Source organism: Punica granatum, chromosome 2, assembly GCF_007655135.1.
Source record: "Punica granatum isolate Tunisia-2019 chromosome 2, ASM765513v2, whole genome shotgun sequence".
Taxonomy (NCBI): Eukaryota; Viridiplantae; Streptophyta; class Magnoliopsida; order Myrtales; family Lythraceae; genus Punica; species Punica granatum.
In genome coordinates, this window is record NC_045128.1 from 24,857,728 (window position 1) to 24,870,966 (window position 13,239).

General features: G+C 35.0%; 1 protein-coding gene across 1 annotated transcript; it reads left to right on the forward strand.

The window, feature by feature from the left end:
* Positions 1 to 7,026: 7,026 nt before the first annotated feature.
* Positions 7,027 to 12,961, forward strand: LOC116194920 (beta-amyrin 28-monooxygenase-like). The gene is made up of 4 exons (XM_031523838.1): positions 7,027 to 7,496; positions 11,933 to 12,382; positions 12,499 to 12,686; positions 12,784 to 12,961. Exons 1-3 carry the CDS (start codon positions 7,073 to 7,075, stop codon positions 12,663 to 12,665), a joined length of 1,041 nt encoding a protein of 346 aa, XP_031379698.1. The 5' UTR covers positions 7,027 to 7,072; the 3' UTR covers positions 12,666 to 12,686; positions 12,784 to 12,961.
* The last annotated feature ends 278 nt before the right edge of the window (positions 12,962 to 13,239 follow it).

The following is a 13,239-nucleotide window of genomic DNA, read 5'->3' on the forward strand; positions in this document are numbered from 1 at the left end:
ATCTTCACTTTTCTGTAAGATTCTGTTTGGTATAAGGAAATGAATCGTACGGAATGAAACGATATTCGATTCTTCCACTTTATTTATTTTTATATATTATTAATTAGTCTTAAGAATTTAAAAGACCATTCCATTTGAACTTGATGGAATGCTCTTTCCTAATATCAAATCAAATATTCTGATATTGTAATATTTATTTATTCTCTCATATACCTTTTAAAAAAACCTTAATGAATGTATATTCCATCATATTTACTAAGTTTTACATACAGTTAACTATCATTATCATCCTCGAAATTTTCATTTGCTAAAGTTGCCCTTATTTTAACCTAAGCGATACTATTTTGTCCACCAATTTAGTCCCTCTATTAACACTTGTAATGAAAGCGTGACATGGCAATAGGATGATGTCAAAAATATTATTTTCTAGTTATGTTTCCTCCAGACGATGCACTTTTGGTGATTTTGAAAATTAACTCCTTTTCTCATTCTCTTTATGCATTCCGTGGGGAGGCCAGCTCAAGGAAAGTAACGGGGTAGACACATGGGGTGTTCCCCCATCGGCCATCTCGCTAGAAGGGGCCATGATCGGCGATGGAGCCCCCCAAACGGTCTACCCCGTTCCTCTCTCCGTCTTTGTTTTATTGAGACAGAAACATAGAAGGGGAGGGAAGGGGGCAGACCGGAAGGGGGTGCTGCGCCAGCCATCGCCACCTCAGGTGAGGTCGCTCGACTCTAGTGACCTTGCTTGTAGGGGCAACGGCTAACTAGGGAGCCCTTACCCCCTTCCCTTCCTCCCTGACCAATTTCCAAAGAGAAAATGAAATAATTTTTTTTTTAAAAACACAAAAAATGACATCGTTTTGAACAATATGATTAAAAAATATATCTTCCATACCGTCAAGTTGCGATGTCACATTTTATCACAAAATTAATGGAGAGACTAAATTGGTGAAGGGAACGGTAACGTTTATGCTAAAATGGTGGCAAAAATATTTCAGGATCAAAGTTGATGGCAAATGAAAATTTCGACGATGGCAGTGGTAGTCAACTCTTTTATGTAATCATAATTTTCTATTAATTCCTTATATTTAGAACTATATCTATAAAAAGTAACATTTTGATAAATACGTTATGTTTGTTCAAATACAAACTTCATATTCTCAAATTCAACTTCAAAAACAATATTTTCCTCTAACTACATGTCACTTAATTAAATGCACTCCACTCCTTTCCATTCCATTCTCATATACCAAATGAGATCTAAATGCTCTCAGCATCATGATAGGAAAAAAGAATTACCAAAATATGATTAATATGAAATAAACTTCAACAAAAATATGCAATCATTTAAGGTGAATAGTAAAAACCAACAGAGTGTTGGTTGAGTGGTAAGTAACTCCAACTCCGTAAGGAGAACATAAGTTTGAACTCGGGAAATACACTTATTGGCAGGGGAATAACTTTTAATGTTCGATTCTCTGGAATTGTGAGAGGAATATCTCTCACAATTTTTCCTTAGTAAGGTAAAAAGCACCTTCTCACAAATGAACCGCTACAAGCGTGGTGGTCATGGGTGGAAACATTATGTTTGTTATATGCCCATTTTAATGGTAGTGACGGGTCTTTTTAGGAGCGAAATAACTCTAACTTGCTTATATTTACTTGTCTTTCGTCTAGTTAAATTATTAATTAAAATTTGGACAGTTTTGTTGTGGCAGTTGTTTCATTTATGAACTCCATACTGAAAAGATGATTTGATCGGAAATATCGTTTTAGATATAAGAAACTCTTCGACAATCCCACTTTAGCAATGTGGCGTAAGGAAACAGATAAACATGCAATAAATTACTTTTGAATGAGCTTTTAAACACATGCATATATTAAAGATAGTATTGCTTTTCTCGTGCATGTAATGGTGTATATTGAACCCTATGATTTTCGCAGGGTCCGGGACATCTCTCTCTCTCTTTTTCTTTTTTTTTTCTCTCTCTCCTACACGAACTGTTCCGTGGTAAAACGTGGCACATTGAGGTCGCCGGGAAGTTCAGCAGTGCAGGAAGGTTGGGGACCCAATTGAAAACAACTTGAAGGATTTTATAGATTCGTTGATCATGTTGGTCACAGGGGAATTCACAACCGAATGTATCTCAAGAGTTCTTTCATTAATAAATGAGTACTCAATGAGAAGATAAGTTATTTAAGTGCTCCGTTTTATTTGGCCATTGAGGCGAGACCTGAACCTGTTATCAAGAGATGGATGTCCATACAGTGAGGGAAGAGAGGGCAGTACAGTGCAGAGCAGTCTGTCTCTTTCCCATACCCAAGTCCAAGGGGGGCTCACCGCTCACCCTATCATCATGGGCGTGGAACTAATGTATATCGACTCTTCAAGAAAATTGAACATGATTTGAAGCGATAGATTTGTTTTTCTTTTAAAATCTTGAAAAAGAGAGGGCAAAAAAAAAATATTGGAATGGGAGAGCAGTAAATAATCGATTTCTTCTAGCGTCTATTGTTGTGGTGTCTGTGGTAAGTGATAAGAAGGGTACGTACTTCCTAGTAGCGCGTTTACTCTACCCTTTCTCTGTTCTATTCACTAATTTTCTTGTTCAATTATAATCAATATAAAAAATATACATATATATAAAAAATAATAACACACTCTCATATTTTTTTAACGATTTCTGGAGGACAAGGAAAAAAAATTATGGTATACACTACGCACGACGGTGGTAAGCGTCTTGTATTGATTAATAAAAAGAATAAACATTAGGAGAAAATGAATACAGGTGCAAACAATACATCTTTTTGTAAAATATTTTATTTTCGGTTACAAGAGAAGTCAACTGATCTAGTATAATAAAATGAAAATATTAAATATCTAATAATGGGGCACAGGTAATTCCACATGAATATCGTACTTAGGATATCTTGGTCACTAGATAAATACATCTTTATGTTTTTTTGTTTGTTTGTTTATGAAGTATAATTTACTCCACTTTACTTTACTTTACTTTTTTTCAATTCAACAACATAATTATTATTTTTTTATATCTTTTTCTTTAATATAATATAAATTTTCTCACATAAATTTTCTTAACTGCCATTAAAATTAAATTTTTAATACTAAATTTTTTTAATTATTCATTACTTTTTCCACAATTCAATAACTGAATCATTACTTTTTTTATCTCCTTCCTCAATTTAATAATAAATTCTCACACATATTTTTCTAACCATTATTACAATCCCACTTAAATATATATATATATATATATATATATATATATATATATGTATAAGTGGAGTGAAGTTAAACCCCACTCAATTACCAAACGCCACCTAGCTTACTTCTCTTTGAAATTTGAAAGGTCACTTTTAAGTTCTATTGTTAGAATAAATTTTACTATCAATTGTGTTAAAAGTCACGAACTTTGCCAGTTTTCCTAAATCTAACACAAATTATATATATTTTTCATGCGAAAATACATGAACTTTCATTTTCCTACCAAAATCTAACATTTTCCATTTATTTTTTGCTGATGTGGCAATAAAAATTCTAAAAATACTACAAATGCGGGGTTAATGGCGCAATTTTTTTTTATTCACTATGTTTATGAATGATTTTTGAAAGGTGGGTGTTTATGTTTTTTTATTTGAAATTGAGGAGTAAAATTTATAAAATAAAACCATCATATTTTTTTTTTATATATAACATCAAATATTATAAAAGCTTAAGCATATAACATCTATATCGATCTATATATATACAATATTAAAAGTTGAGACGATGCACCTAATAGTGCCACTTAGGATAGAGGATGATTTTCCTTGCACGACCTTTCGTGTGCCCGTCAATAGCAATTTGTCAAATAGCATAGTGTGGTGATGCCATCTTGCTTCTCAAAACCGAAATAACCTATACTCATGGAAGATGAAAACACTATACCATAATGAATATATTAAATTGGCATATTGAGCTATGAAAAAAAATGAATATTTGACAGATTAAAATTCATCTCATGCAGGTGTTTCTCTGGTTCTCATAGCAGCTGGACCTCAAAGTGAGCTAAATGTTTTAAATATGCAATATATTTCATATCCATATATAATTAGAAAACTCAAATTAACTCCAAATGATGTGATATGTGATGAAAGTATTCAATAAATGACTTCTAGAGTTCTCACCAATCATAACACAACTAGCATGCTATTATTGGGTAACGTCACTTCAAAGGTTTATTCGGTTATAAAATTCAAAAAATTATATATATTATACTGTTAAGAAAAGAATAATTTCACCTTAGAATTGAACTCAAAAAAAAAAAAAAATTCTGTCCCGCTACTAGAATTCACGGGTATTCCGACGAATTTTTGTAATGGAATGGGCCCGTCGGAAAAAATTACGTCAGAAGATTTTTCGAATGGAATTTTCCCGACGCAATTTTCTGATGTCCCGTTTGGTCGGGAAAAAGGCCGTCAATGGTCAAAATAGTTTTGACCGTTGACCGATGGCTTGAACTACTTCTTTTGCGCATGCAACATCTCAATCTAGCTCTCTCTCTCTCTCTCTCTCTCTCTCTCTCAACTCAATTCGATCTCTCTATCTCTCTTGGCCTCGTCAGCTGCATTCATGAGTCTATAATACTCGCATGTTGGTTAAATATACTTCCATTGAGATTCATATGTTGGATCTTTTCACGTTCAAGTGAATAGTCGAACTTTATTTGTTCATTGCTTCTAAGGCTTGTTTACGCTAAGTTGCTTGATTTTGGATTAATTTGCCTACAACGTAAACCCAACCTTGCTCTCCATGTCTCTCTTTTGTTCATATGGAATTTGGCTATTTATTGAAACAATATAATGTTTGTACTTATATTGGATATAAATTAAAATTTAAAGGTCAATTCACATGACTAAATATACAAACCATAGTCTTAACATTGAATTAAGCACGTGCTATTACACTTCAACACAGCTAATATTGTATGTAAATGGAAAACTAAGGAAAATCTCCATCGACATCTTTACTTTTAGTGAGCCGACTCGGATCGAATTGTATTAGTCAAAACCCATTGGGCTTCCAGATACAAAGACATGCTAGTTTCACGGGGCCTATGGAAGCGTAAAAGGAAGATAAATTCAAAATTTCATACCCGTGAAACTATATCCCAAGACCTACTAGAAGAATAGGAGTAGATAAAGTGTTCATGAAATCTTTTAGACCGTTGACCAAGCGTCCCAAGTGTGACGCCTCTACCGGTATTCACACCGACTTTCTCGTCAGGATTTCGAGATCGGCGGTGCTAGCGGTCAACTCTCGAAGGAAACACCGGTGTGACTCCGATCCTTATTAGATGAATTGACCTCTTCGAATCGAACAATTCGATCCGAAAGTTCATACACATATATGGATACACACATGCATACAAAGACTTACAAATGCATCATATGCATTCTTCTGTATACACACATATTCGTTTTTTTTTTGTTCATATGCATCATATGCATATAAACTATACATATGACCATCCATTCAATTCTTGAATGGAAGCCATGTGTAAGGATGCATAAAAGCATGCAATGTAACACATGTCTTGAATGGCCACTTGGCCTCCAAGCAAAATGATACGTGTGTCTTGGCATATATGTGCCATGTGGCTCTCAATTCGGGTCCCGTGTGTCTTTATTTCGTGTATGAATCAGGTCCAATTATTCTAATAAATCGGGTCTAATTAATCAGTAAATTTAATCTTATTAAATATCCAATTAACTAATCACACAATAACTCGTCTAATCTCTATTAGACAGTTTTAGTGTTTCAAAACCATTCCGTCGATTTGGTCGTAGTGTGTGACCTTGTAGGTTCCCGATTACATTGACAGTAATATCGAAATATCTATTTCAATATTACAAACAGTGAGCGGCATCTAGCAATGCATCACTGCTACTAAAGTAATCGGAAAGTGAATTTCTCGACGAACTTTGTGACCTATGTTACCGTGCAGTATAATCACTTTGTCCTCTATATCTCTATTGAGCCTAAGGCATGGTCGCTATCATCCTTATATTGCTCAATCTCTCTTTTTTGGTTTATTGGGTAAGTTTATTAGAACAAATGAGCTCGATATTCCTATATCGACTCATTTGGGTATGCATACACTTATAGACTCTGCCACCAAGCAGCCGTGAGATATCACTCCCATTACGTAGGAGGGACAAATCCTATCTTGGTCACTCACATTCCTCTCCATGCTTTATGGTATACCCAATAACTATTTTTATAACCAATTTGTTACGGTGGCGTTTGATAACATCAAAACATACAACATTACATGTAGGAAACTATGATGACCTCAAGTCAAATGACCATTGCACCATAGTCATTATGAGATCTGCAAATGACAGTCACGTAACAACCCATGTAGCAGTCTCATAACGGGTCAGTCCAGTACACATTATTCCTAATGTATACCTGCGGTGTAACTCGATGTCTCCACATCCATAACCTGTGAGACTTGGTCATCAATCTATACCCACACTAGTTTAACCGCATTATCGTTGCCCTAATTAACAATAATACTTTAACTAGGGATATTTAGGAATAGTGTTAAGTCATTATAGGATGTCACAAGCAAGTCACACTTGATGCCTGTTGAACCTACTATTTCAAGGACGTTATTGTGTAAAATTTATATGTAGCGCAACTCATACAATAACAGAAATGCCTCGTATTATAAAGAAATATATGTCATATTACAGAATTGATGACAGATTGCCTCCATGGCATATACCAATTCCCAACAAGGCATACACCGAAAAAAAATAAAAAACTAATGAGAGGGAGCGTAGTACAGTGATAATTGTGCTCTTGCCCCATAATTTAGCGGTTCTAGATTTGATCTTAATGGTGAGATTTGTACGCCCTATTAAATTTTTTATTTTTTTATACTATATTTATAGGACTCTTTTTATAAAAGGAAAATTTCTGATTATAAAAGTCTGTATTCCCCTTTTCATTGTATGAGAAGTTAACTCCATAGAAGGTGTCATTGATCTGAAAGCTTTCATGGCTCCCTGGATCAGTATGCACTTGTCCGTATTACTCTCTATACACACAGGCAAAGCCCTAGCCATCTTCCTTCTCGTCCTCCTAGTTGTTCATGTCCTCCATTCTAGGAAACTCAAATTCACCAAACAATATAAGAATCTTCCCCCGGGAAGCTTCGGATGGCCAGTTGTCGGTGAGACCCTAGCGTTGTTCCGAACTGCCCGGGCTGGAAGACCGGACAGCTTCATGAGGGAGAGGATGAAGAAGTATGACTCTCGGGTCTTCAGGACAAAGCTGTTCAATGAGCCGACCGCCGTCTTCTGCGATGCTGAGGGAAACAGGTTCCCCTTCGCTAATGAGGGCAAGAAGGTCACCGTGTGGTGGCCGAGCTCGGCTCAGAAGCTGTTGGGATCATGTATAATAACCATCGGTGGTGAGGAAGGTATGTAACATTTACGACAGAAAAAATTAGTATTGGAGGAAGCCCTTATCAGATTACTCGAGACTCACAATACGCTTTTCATATTATGCATGCACTCATATAGAACTAATGCTCTAACACATCAAATTAACTTTACTGATTTTTTTTAATAGCTGAAATCTAACAGTATAAAATTCTAATTGCACCAAACACAAACGTATGACAGGAAAGAAAATGAAGAAGATGCTAGCTGGCTTTTTTAGTCCTGACACATTGTCGAGGTACACCGAGACCAAGGATTAACTTACTCGGGACTTCTTGAGAACTCATTGGAAAGGTACTACAATTAATATATCTCTCATATACTACGATCTTCTTTTCTCATCATAGTCTTTCAAATATGATGTTCTTACATATTCCAAAAAATAAAGTTTTTCTTCTTCGATCAATTACCTCTTGGATTCACCTCTGCTGAGGAATTGAAGTCGAGTATGCCTCTACGTCTCTACCTTTCTCCTGCCCAAATCCTATCCCTATCACAACTTTTATTATTATTTTTTTCAAGAAAGAAAATCTTGAGTTATCTCACTGACATGATGACACAATCAGAAAGAACTTATGATCGCCTGCAATACCCGCTCTCTATAAATCGTTGAGATTATCATTTTTAATTAGTATGAGAGAACGGAATGGAATGGAGTGAAAAGAAACAAGCATTTTATCGTTCTACTCATCTCTTTATTTGGTTGCACTTACACTTCTGAGAACTGAAATAATCATTTTATTGAAAGTACATTTTTTCTTTAACTTGATGGAATACATAATCCTTTAAAAAATTTAAGGGATATTCATTCAACAATTGCAAAAAGTTTTTACATAAAATCAATTCGATTGTTTAGGCCTGTTTTATTTGATTTTTGAATCAAAATTTTACTCTATCCAACTCAACTCTATTCTTCCCTATATTCAACACTATAATAATTACTGTTTTTTCATTTTCTTCCATTTAATAATAATTTCTTACTCATTTTTTAACCATTTTTTAATCAATTTTTTAATAAAAATTTCTCATTTATTTTCATATATATATATATATATACATACATATATATATATATTTTCACCTATTTATATATTTTTCAACATTTGCAATAATTATTTTTTGTCTTTTCTTATTCCCTAGAATAGAGTTGAGTTGAGTTGAATCTCAACTCAAAAACTAAACACAAACGGCCCAAATTATGTAATTACAATTTTTTTTTCAAAACCAAAGCTAAGATTAAGATTCCATTTTTGCAATACCATCATTTATCATTCTATCGGATCATTTCATTTCATTTTTTTTTTGTTCTATCACCCACACCAAACAGAACGTTAGTGCTTCTTATGCTATGAGACAAGGTGAGATCATGATCGTGAAATTTTTTTGTATTTGCGATGGAAGTGTGTTGAGTCTTGGGCGACTTACTAGTGAAATGGAATAGTAATCGAAAAAAAAGTGAATACAAATGATGTTAGTAATTAGACTACTTAAATGCGTTCGAAAGCAAATAACATCGAAAGAAGAGACTGGCATATTTTTGGACATCTGTTTTTTTTTTTTCCCAATGGATTGAATTAGAAGTTGTTTGATGTTGATGCGTAGATTAATATAGGGAAAAGTACAAATCTCCAATTATGGTTCGGGATTGGGACAAATTGCACATTGTGTTTTTGTTAGGATTAATTAGCCCATTTGTGGTGTACTTCGTTAGATATACGGGGTTACAACGTTAATTTTTTTCATTTTCAGTCCTTAATCTTTAGGCTATTAATCATTTTGGTTCTAAATCTTTTTTTTATCATTCCTACCCTAAACTTTCCATTTTATTTCATTTTAGTCCTACAAAGAAAATCGAAAGGGAATGAGGGGTCGGGGCCGCCAATCGGCGATCTTGACCCCTCCACCGAGATTGTCTGTACCCACGGAGGATGCCGATCGGAGTCCCCAGTTGATTCGGCGATTGGCGACCCCGACCCCTCCACCTAGGTCGTTGGAACCCACAGAGGATGCCGACAACCTCGGTGGAGGGGTCGGGGTCGGGGTCGGGATCGTCGATTCACGACCCCAACCTTGAACCGATCGGAGACCTCCGACTCGAAGTCCCCGGTCGATTCGGGGTTGGGGTCGCCAATTAGCGACCCCGATCCCTCCACCGAGGTCACCGGCACCCACAGAGGATGCCGGCGTCCACAGAGGACGTCGGTAATCTCGATGGAGGTGTCGAGATTGCCAATTGGTGGCCCCAACCCTTCCTTCCCTTTCGATTTTCTTTGTAGGACTAAAATGAAACAAAATGAAAAGTGGAGGGTGGAAATGATAAAAGAAAAAAGATTCAGAACCAAAATGATTAAAATGCTAAAGATTGAGGACTGAAAATAGAAAAAAATTAACGTTGTAAGCCCCTATGTCTAACGGAATACACCACAGGAAGGCTAATTGTCCCTAACAAAAACACATGGTGTAATTTGTCCCGATCCTAAACCACAAGAGGAATTTTTGTACTTTTTCCATTAATATATAATCACTGACCCTAAGGATTTAATGCATAGTGGTCGACGGGGCATATGGCTACTGGTCCATGATCGACGGTACCATTAATGTATGCTGAAGTAAAGCGACCACCTATATATACTCGTAAATGAAAAAAAAGAAGAAGAAAACCTATTGAAAAAAAAGAAAAAAGAAAAAAAGAAAGGGAAGATAATTTCTTGAAAAATTTGATACTCGTTGTTAAACTATTTATATCCCTTTATTAGTTATTAAAATTGTTATTTCATTATATTAGATTCATGAGCCTCCTTTATAATAATAATAAAAAAGATAACAGTATCCATGTACAATTTACAATATGAATCAACTGCACACCCATTAAATGTGTCTAATGTGCGTATATGCAACAGAGACATATATATATTCAAATCTAATTTCAATATTAAGTAAGAAATCATTGGTTCAAACCAAAGAAAAGAACGTTTCTGGTCCTACATTTTTTCATATTTTCTTAATTTTTTTCTAATAATTTAATTATCCCTTTTGTTGAGTTTTTTTCTATTGGGCCTAGACCTAGCAAGATACCTGATTGAGCCGTCATACCAAATTATTTGGTCATTATGGTCGGATCAATTGTTTTGCGAAAAAACAAAATTCTCAATTTCATATAGAAAAATCAGGAGAAACAGTATTGGAAATGCTAGATGTACAAATAATGATATATGCTATTTCTTTTTCAAATTTTACGTTGTGAGTGAGGAATCTTTTCATTTCTCGAGTATCTCATTTTTTATTAAATTTCCACATATTTTGACTTCTCTCTTTTGTTCAGTGTTATTATACCAAATCCTATAAGGTAGCAAGTAATCCGATTGCCCCTTCGTTTCAAATGAATAATCATTTCGTCGGACCTTGTTATTTTGAAGATTTTTTTCCCAAGTTCTAAGTAGATTTGTCCCTATACATTTTCCCACATTTTTTATGATTACTGTGCCTACAAAATAATATTATTTATGGAAACAAACCTCTAATGCTCCAAAGTGAATATAATGTCACGTTTTTCATCCTTATCGTATACAAACTTTTCTTATCTTTTTCCCGATTACTATAAGATTTGACCCCATACATTTTATTATATCATCGCTATTTATTTTACCTTTTTTCTAAAGAATTATGCCTATACTCTATACTCTATTTTTCTTTATAAGTAGCAATTATATCTTCCTTTTTATCCATATTATTTATTTTCGTTCACAAACTTTCCCCCTCTGTATTTTATCTTTCTTAAGGAATCATATTTAAATGCACACTTTCTTTGTGTTACATTATTTTTTCTCCGTTTCTCCAAACAAGTTAACTATTTTTGTTACCAAAAAAGGTAATATTATATCTCCGTTTCTCCATACAAGAAATTCCAATGATGAAAATTGATTTAGTTGCTAATTTACTTTTCACAAATTTGTAAAATGCTAACATTTTCATTATCATGTTCTCCTTTACTTAATATAATTTGTAAAATTCCAGATCTTATATATTCATATCACTTTTTTTTAGAAAAAAGAATTATAGATTTTTTAGAAATCAAAAGTCAACCTATTTAACACATTTAAACACACTTCACAAAACAAAAAATAATAATGTCATAAATGAAAAATGGATAAACATGTCTAAGGTTCAGTTACGCTAAAACTCACATAAAAAAGAAAAGAAAAGAAAGACAAGACATGGACATAAAGAGGAATGAGCTCTACCATTTATCAACTCGGGTAAAGTTAAAACTCACGTTCCAAGAGTATATCATGAAACAATTAGAAACAAGCTTTTCTTGTATCTTCAGCTACCGTTTTTCATTATCCCTCTTTCATGTACTCTACAAGTCCTTTTATCTTTAAAATAAGCTAATTTATCTGCTTGGATTAAATAGGTAAGGAAGAGGTGATGGTCTACCCAGCAGCCAAACTATACGCATTCGAAACAGCATGTCGTTTATTCATAAGCATTAGTGACCGCAAACACATATGGGAGCTTCATCATCTATTCTCCGAATTTCTCGATGGGGTGATCAGCATTCCTCTTAATTTTCCTGGTACAAAATACTACCGAGCGAAGAAGGCAGTGAAACATATCCGTGGCGAGCTACGTGAGATAATCACACAAAGGAAATCAAGTCCAGCTGGATCATGGAATCCGGAAGATCTGCTATCATATTTGCTCCAAAATGGGGACGAAAACGGAAGGTTTCTGACAGATGATGAGATTGTTAACAACTTGTTGGTGTTTCTAATCGCAGGGCACGAGCCTACTAGCAGTACGATAACATCACTCGTGAAATTCCTTGCTGAGATGCCCCATGTATACCGGACAATACTCCAAGGTGACCGCGCTCTCTACACTATTTTATACATAACGAGAGCTAATTAAAGGTTATTGAAATGGAGTAATCATAGGCCGTGGTTTAAACTTAGTTTATAAATGTTTTAATCTATGCAGAACAAAGGGAAATAGCAAAGTTGAAAAAGCCCGGAGAGAGGTTGAAGCCGGAGGACATACGTATGATGAAATACTCATGGAGTGTAGTGTCTGAAGTCATAAGACTTGTGCCACCAGTCATCGGTGCTTTTAGGGTTGCCCTAGAGGACTTCTCTTATGGCGGATAAACCATCCCTAAAGGATGGAAGGTATACTTACCATCCATCGTACATTTTACCAACTTCATGTCCCTTGTCTCTATAATTTAGAATGCATCCAATCATTGAGGTATGCCGACAAATGCAGTTGCTTTGGAGCCCAACCACAACAAATAGCGACCCAGCGGTCTTTCCAAGAGAAAAGGACTTCGATCCGACGAGGTTTCATGACGCTTCCCCCCCAAGCACTTATGTTCCTTTCGGGGGAGGGCCTAGGATGTGCTTGGGCAAGAATTACGCCCAAATTGAGATCCTTGTATTCCTCCACCACGTGGTCAATATGTTCCATTGGGAGTTGATGATTCCTGGTGAGAAGATAAAGTTCGATCCCTTGCCTATCCCATCGCGACGGCTCCCTGTACGCCTTCGACCTCATCATAAAACAACATCTGATCCAACAAGCAACTAATTAACGATATGATATATAGGATATGTGTTGCATAATGATTTGTTTACAGGGATCTATCTAATTTTGTATTCTATGTATTAATTGTCTTAGTTATTGTCAATAAAATGGCAGGTGTTATGCCACCCAAATAAAATA

What these genes read in the sequence shown, in the direction of transcription:
- LOC116194920 (XM_031523838.1), top strand. Translation starts at nt 7,073, where the DNA reads ATGGCTCCCTGGATCAGTATGCACTTGTCCGTATTACTCTCTATACAC. An exon ending in AACCATCGGTGGTGAGGAAG is followed by an intron (nt 7,497 to 11,932) that starts GTATGTAACATT and finishes TGGATTAAATAG; the next exon opens with GTAAGGAAGAGGTGATGGTC. An exon ending in ATACCGGACAATACTCCAAG is followed by an intron (nt 12,383 to 12,498) that starts GTGACCGCGCTC and finishes TAATCTATGCAG; the next exon opens with AACAAAGGGAAATAGCAAAG.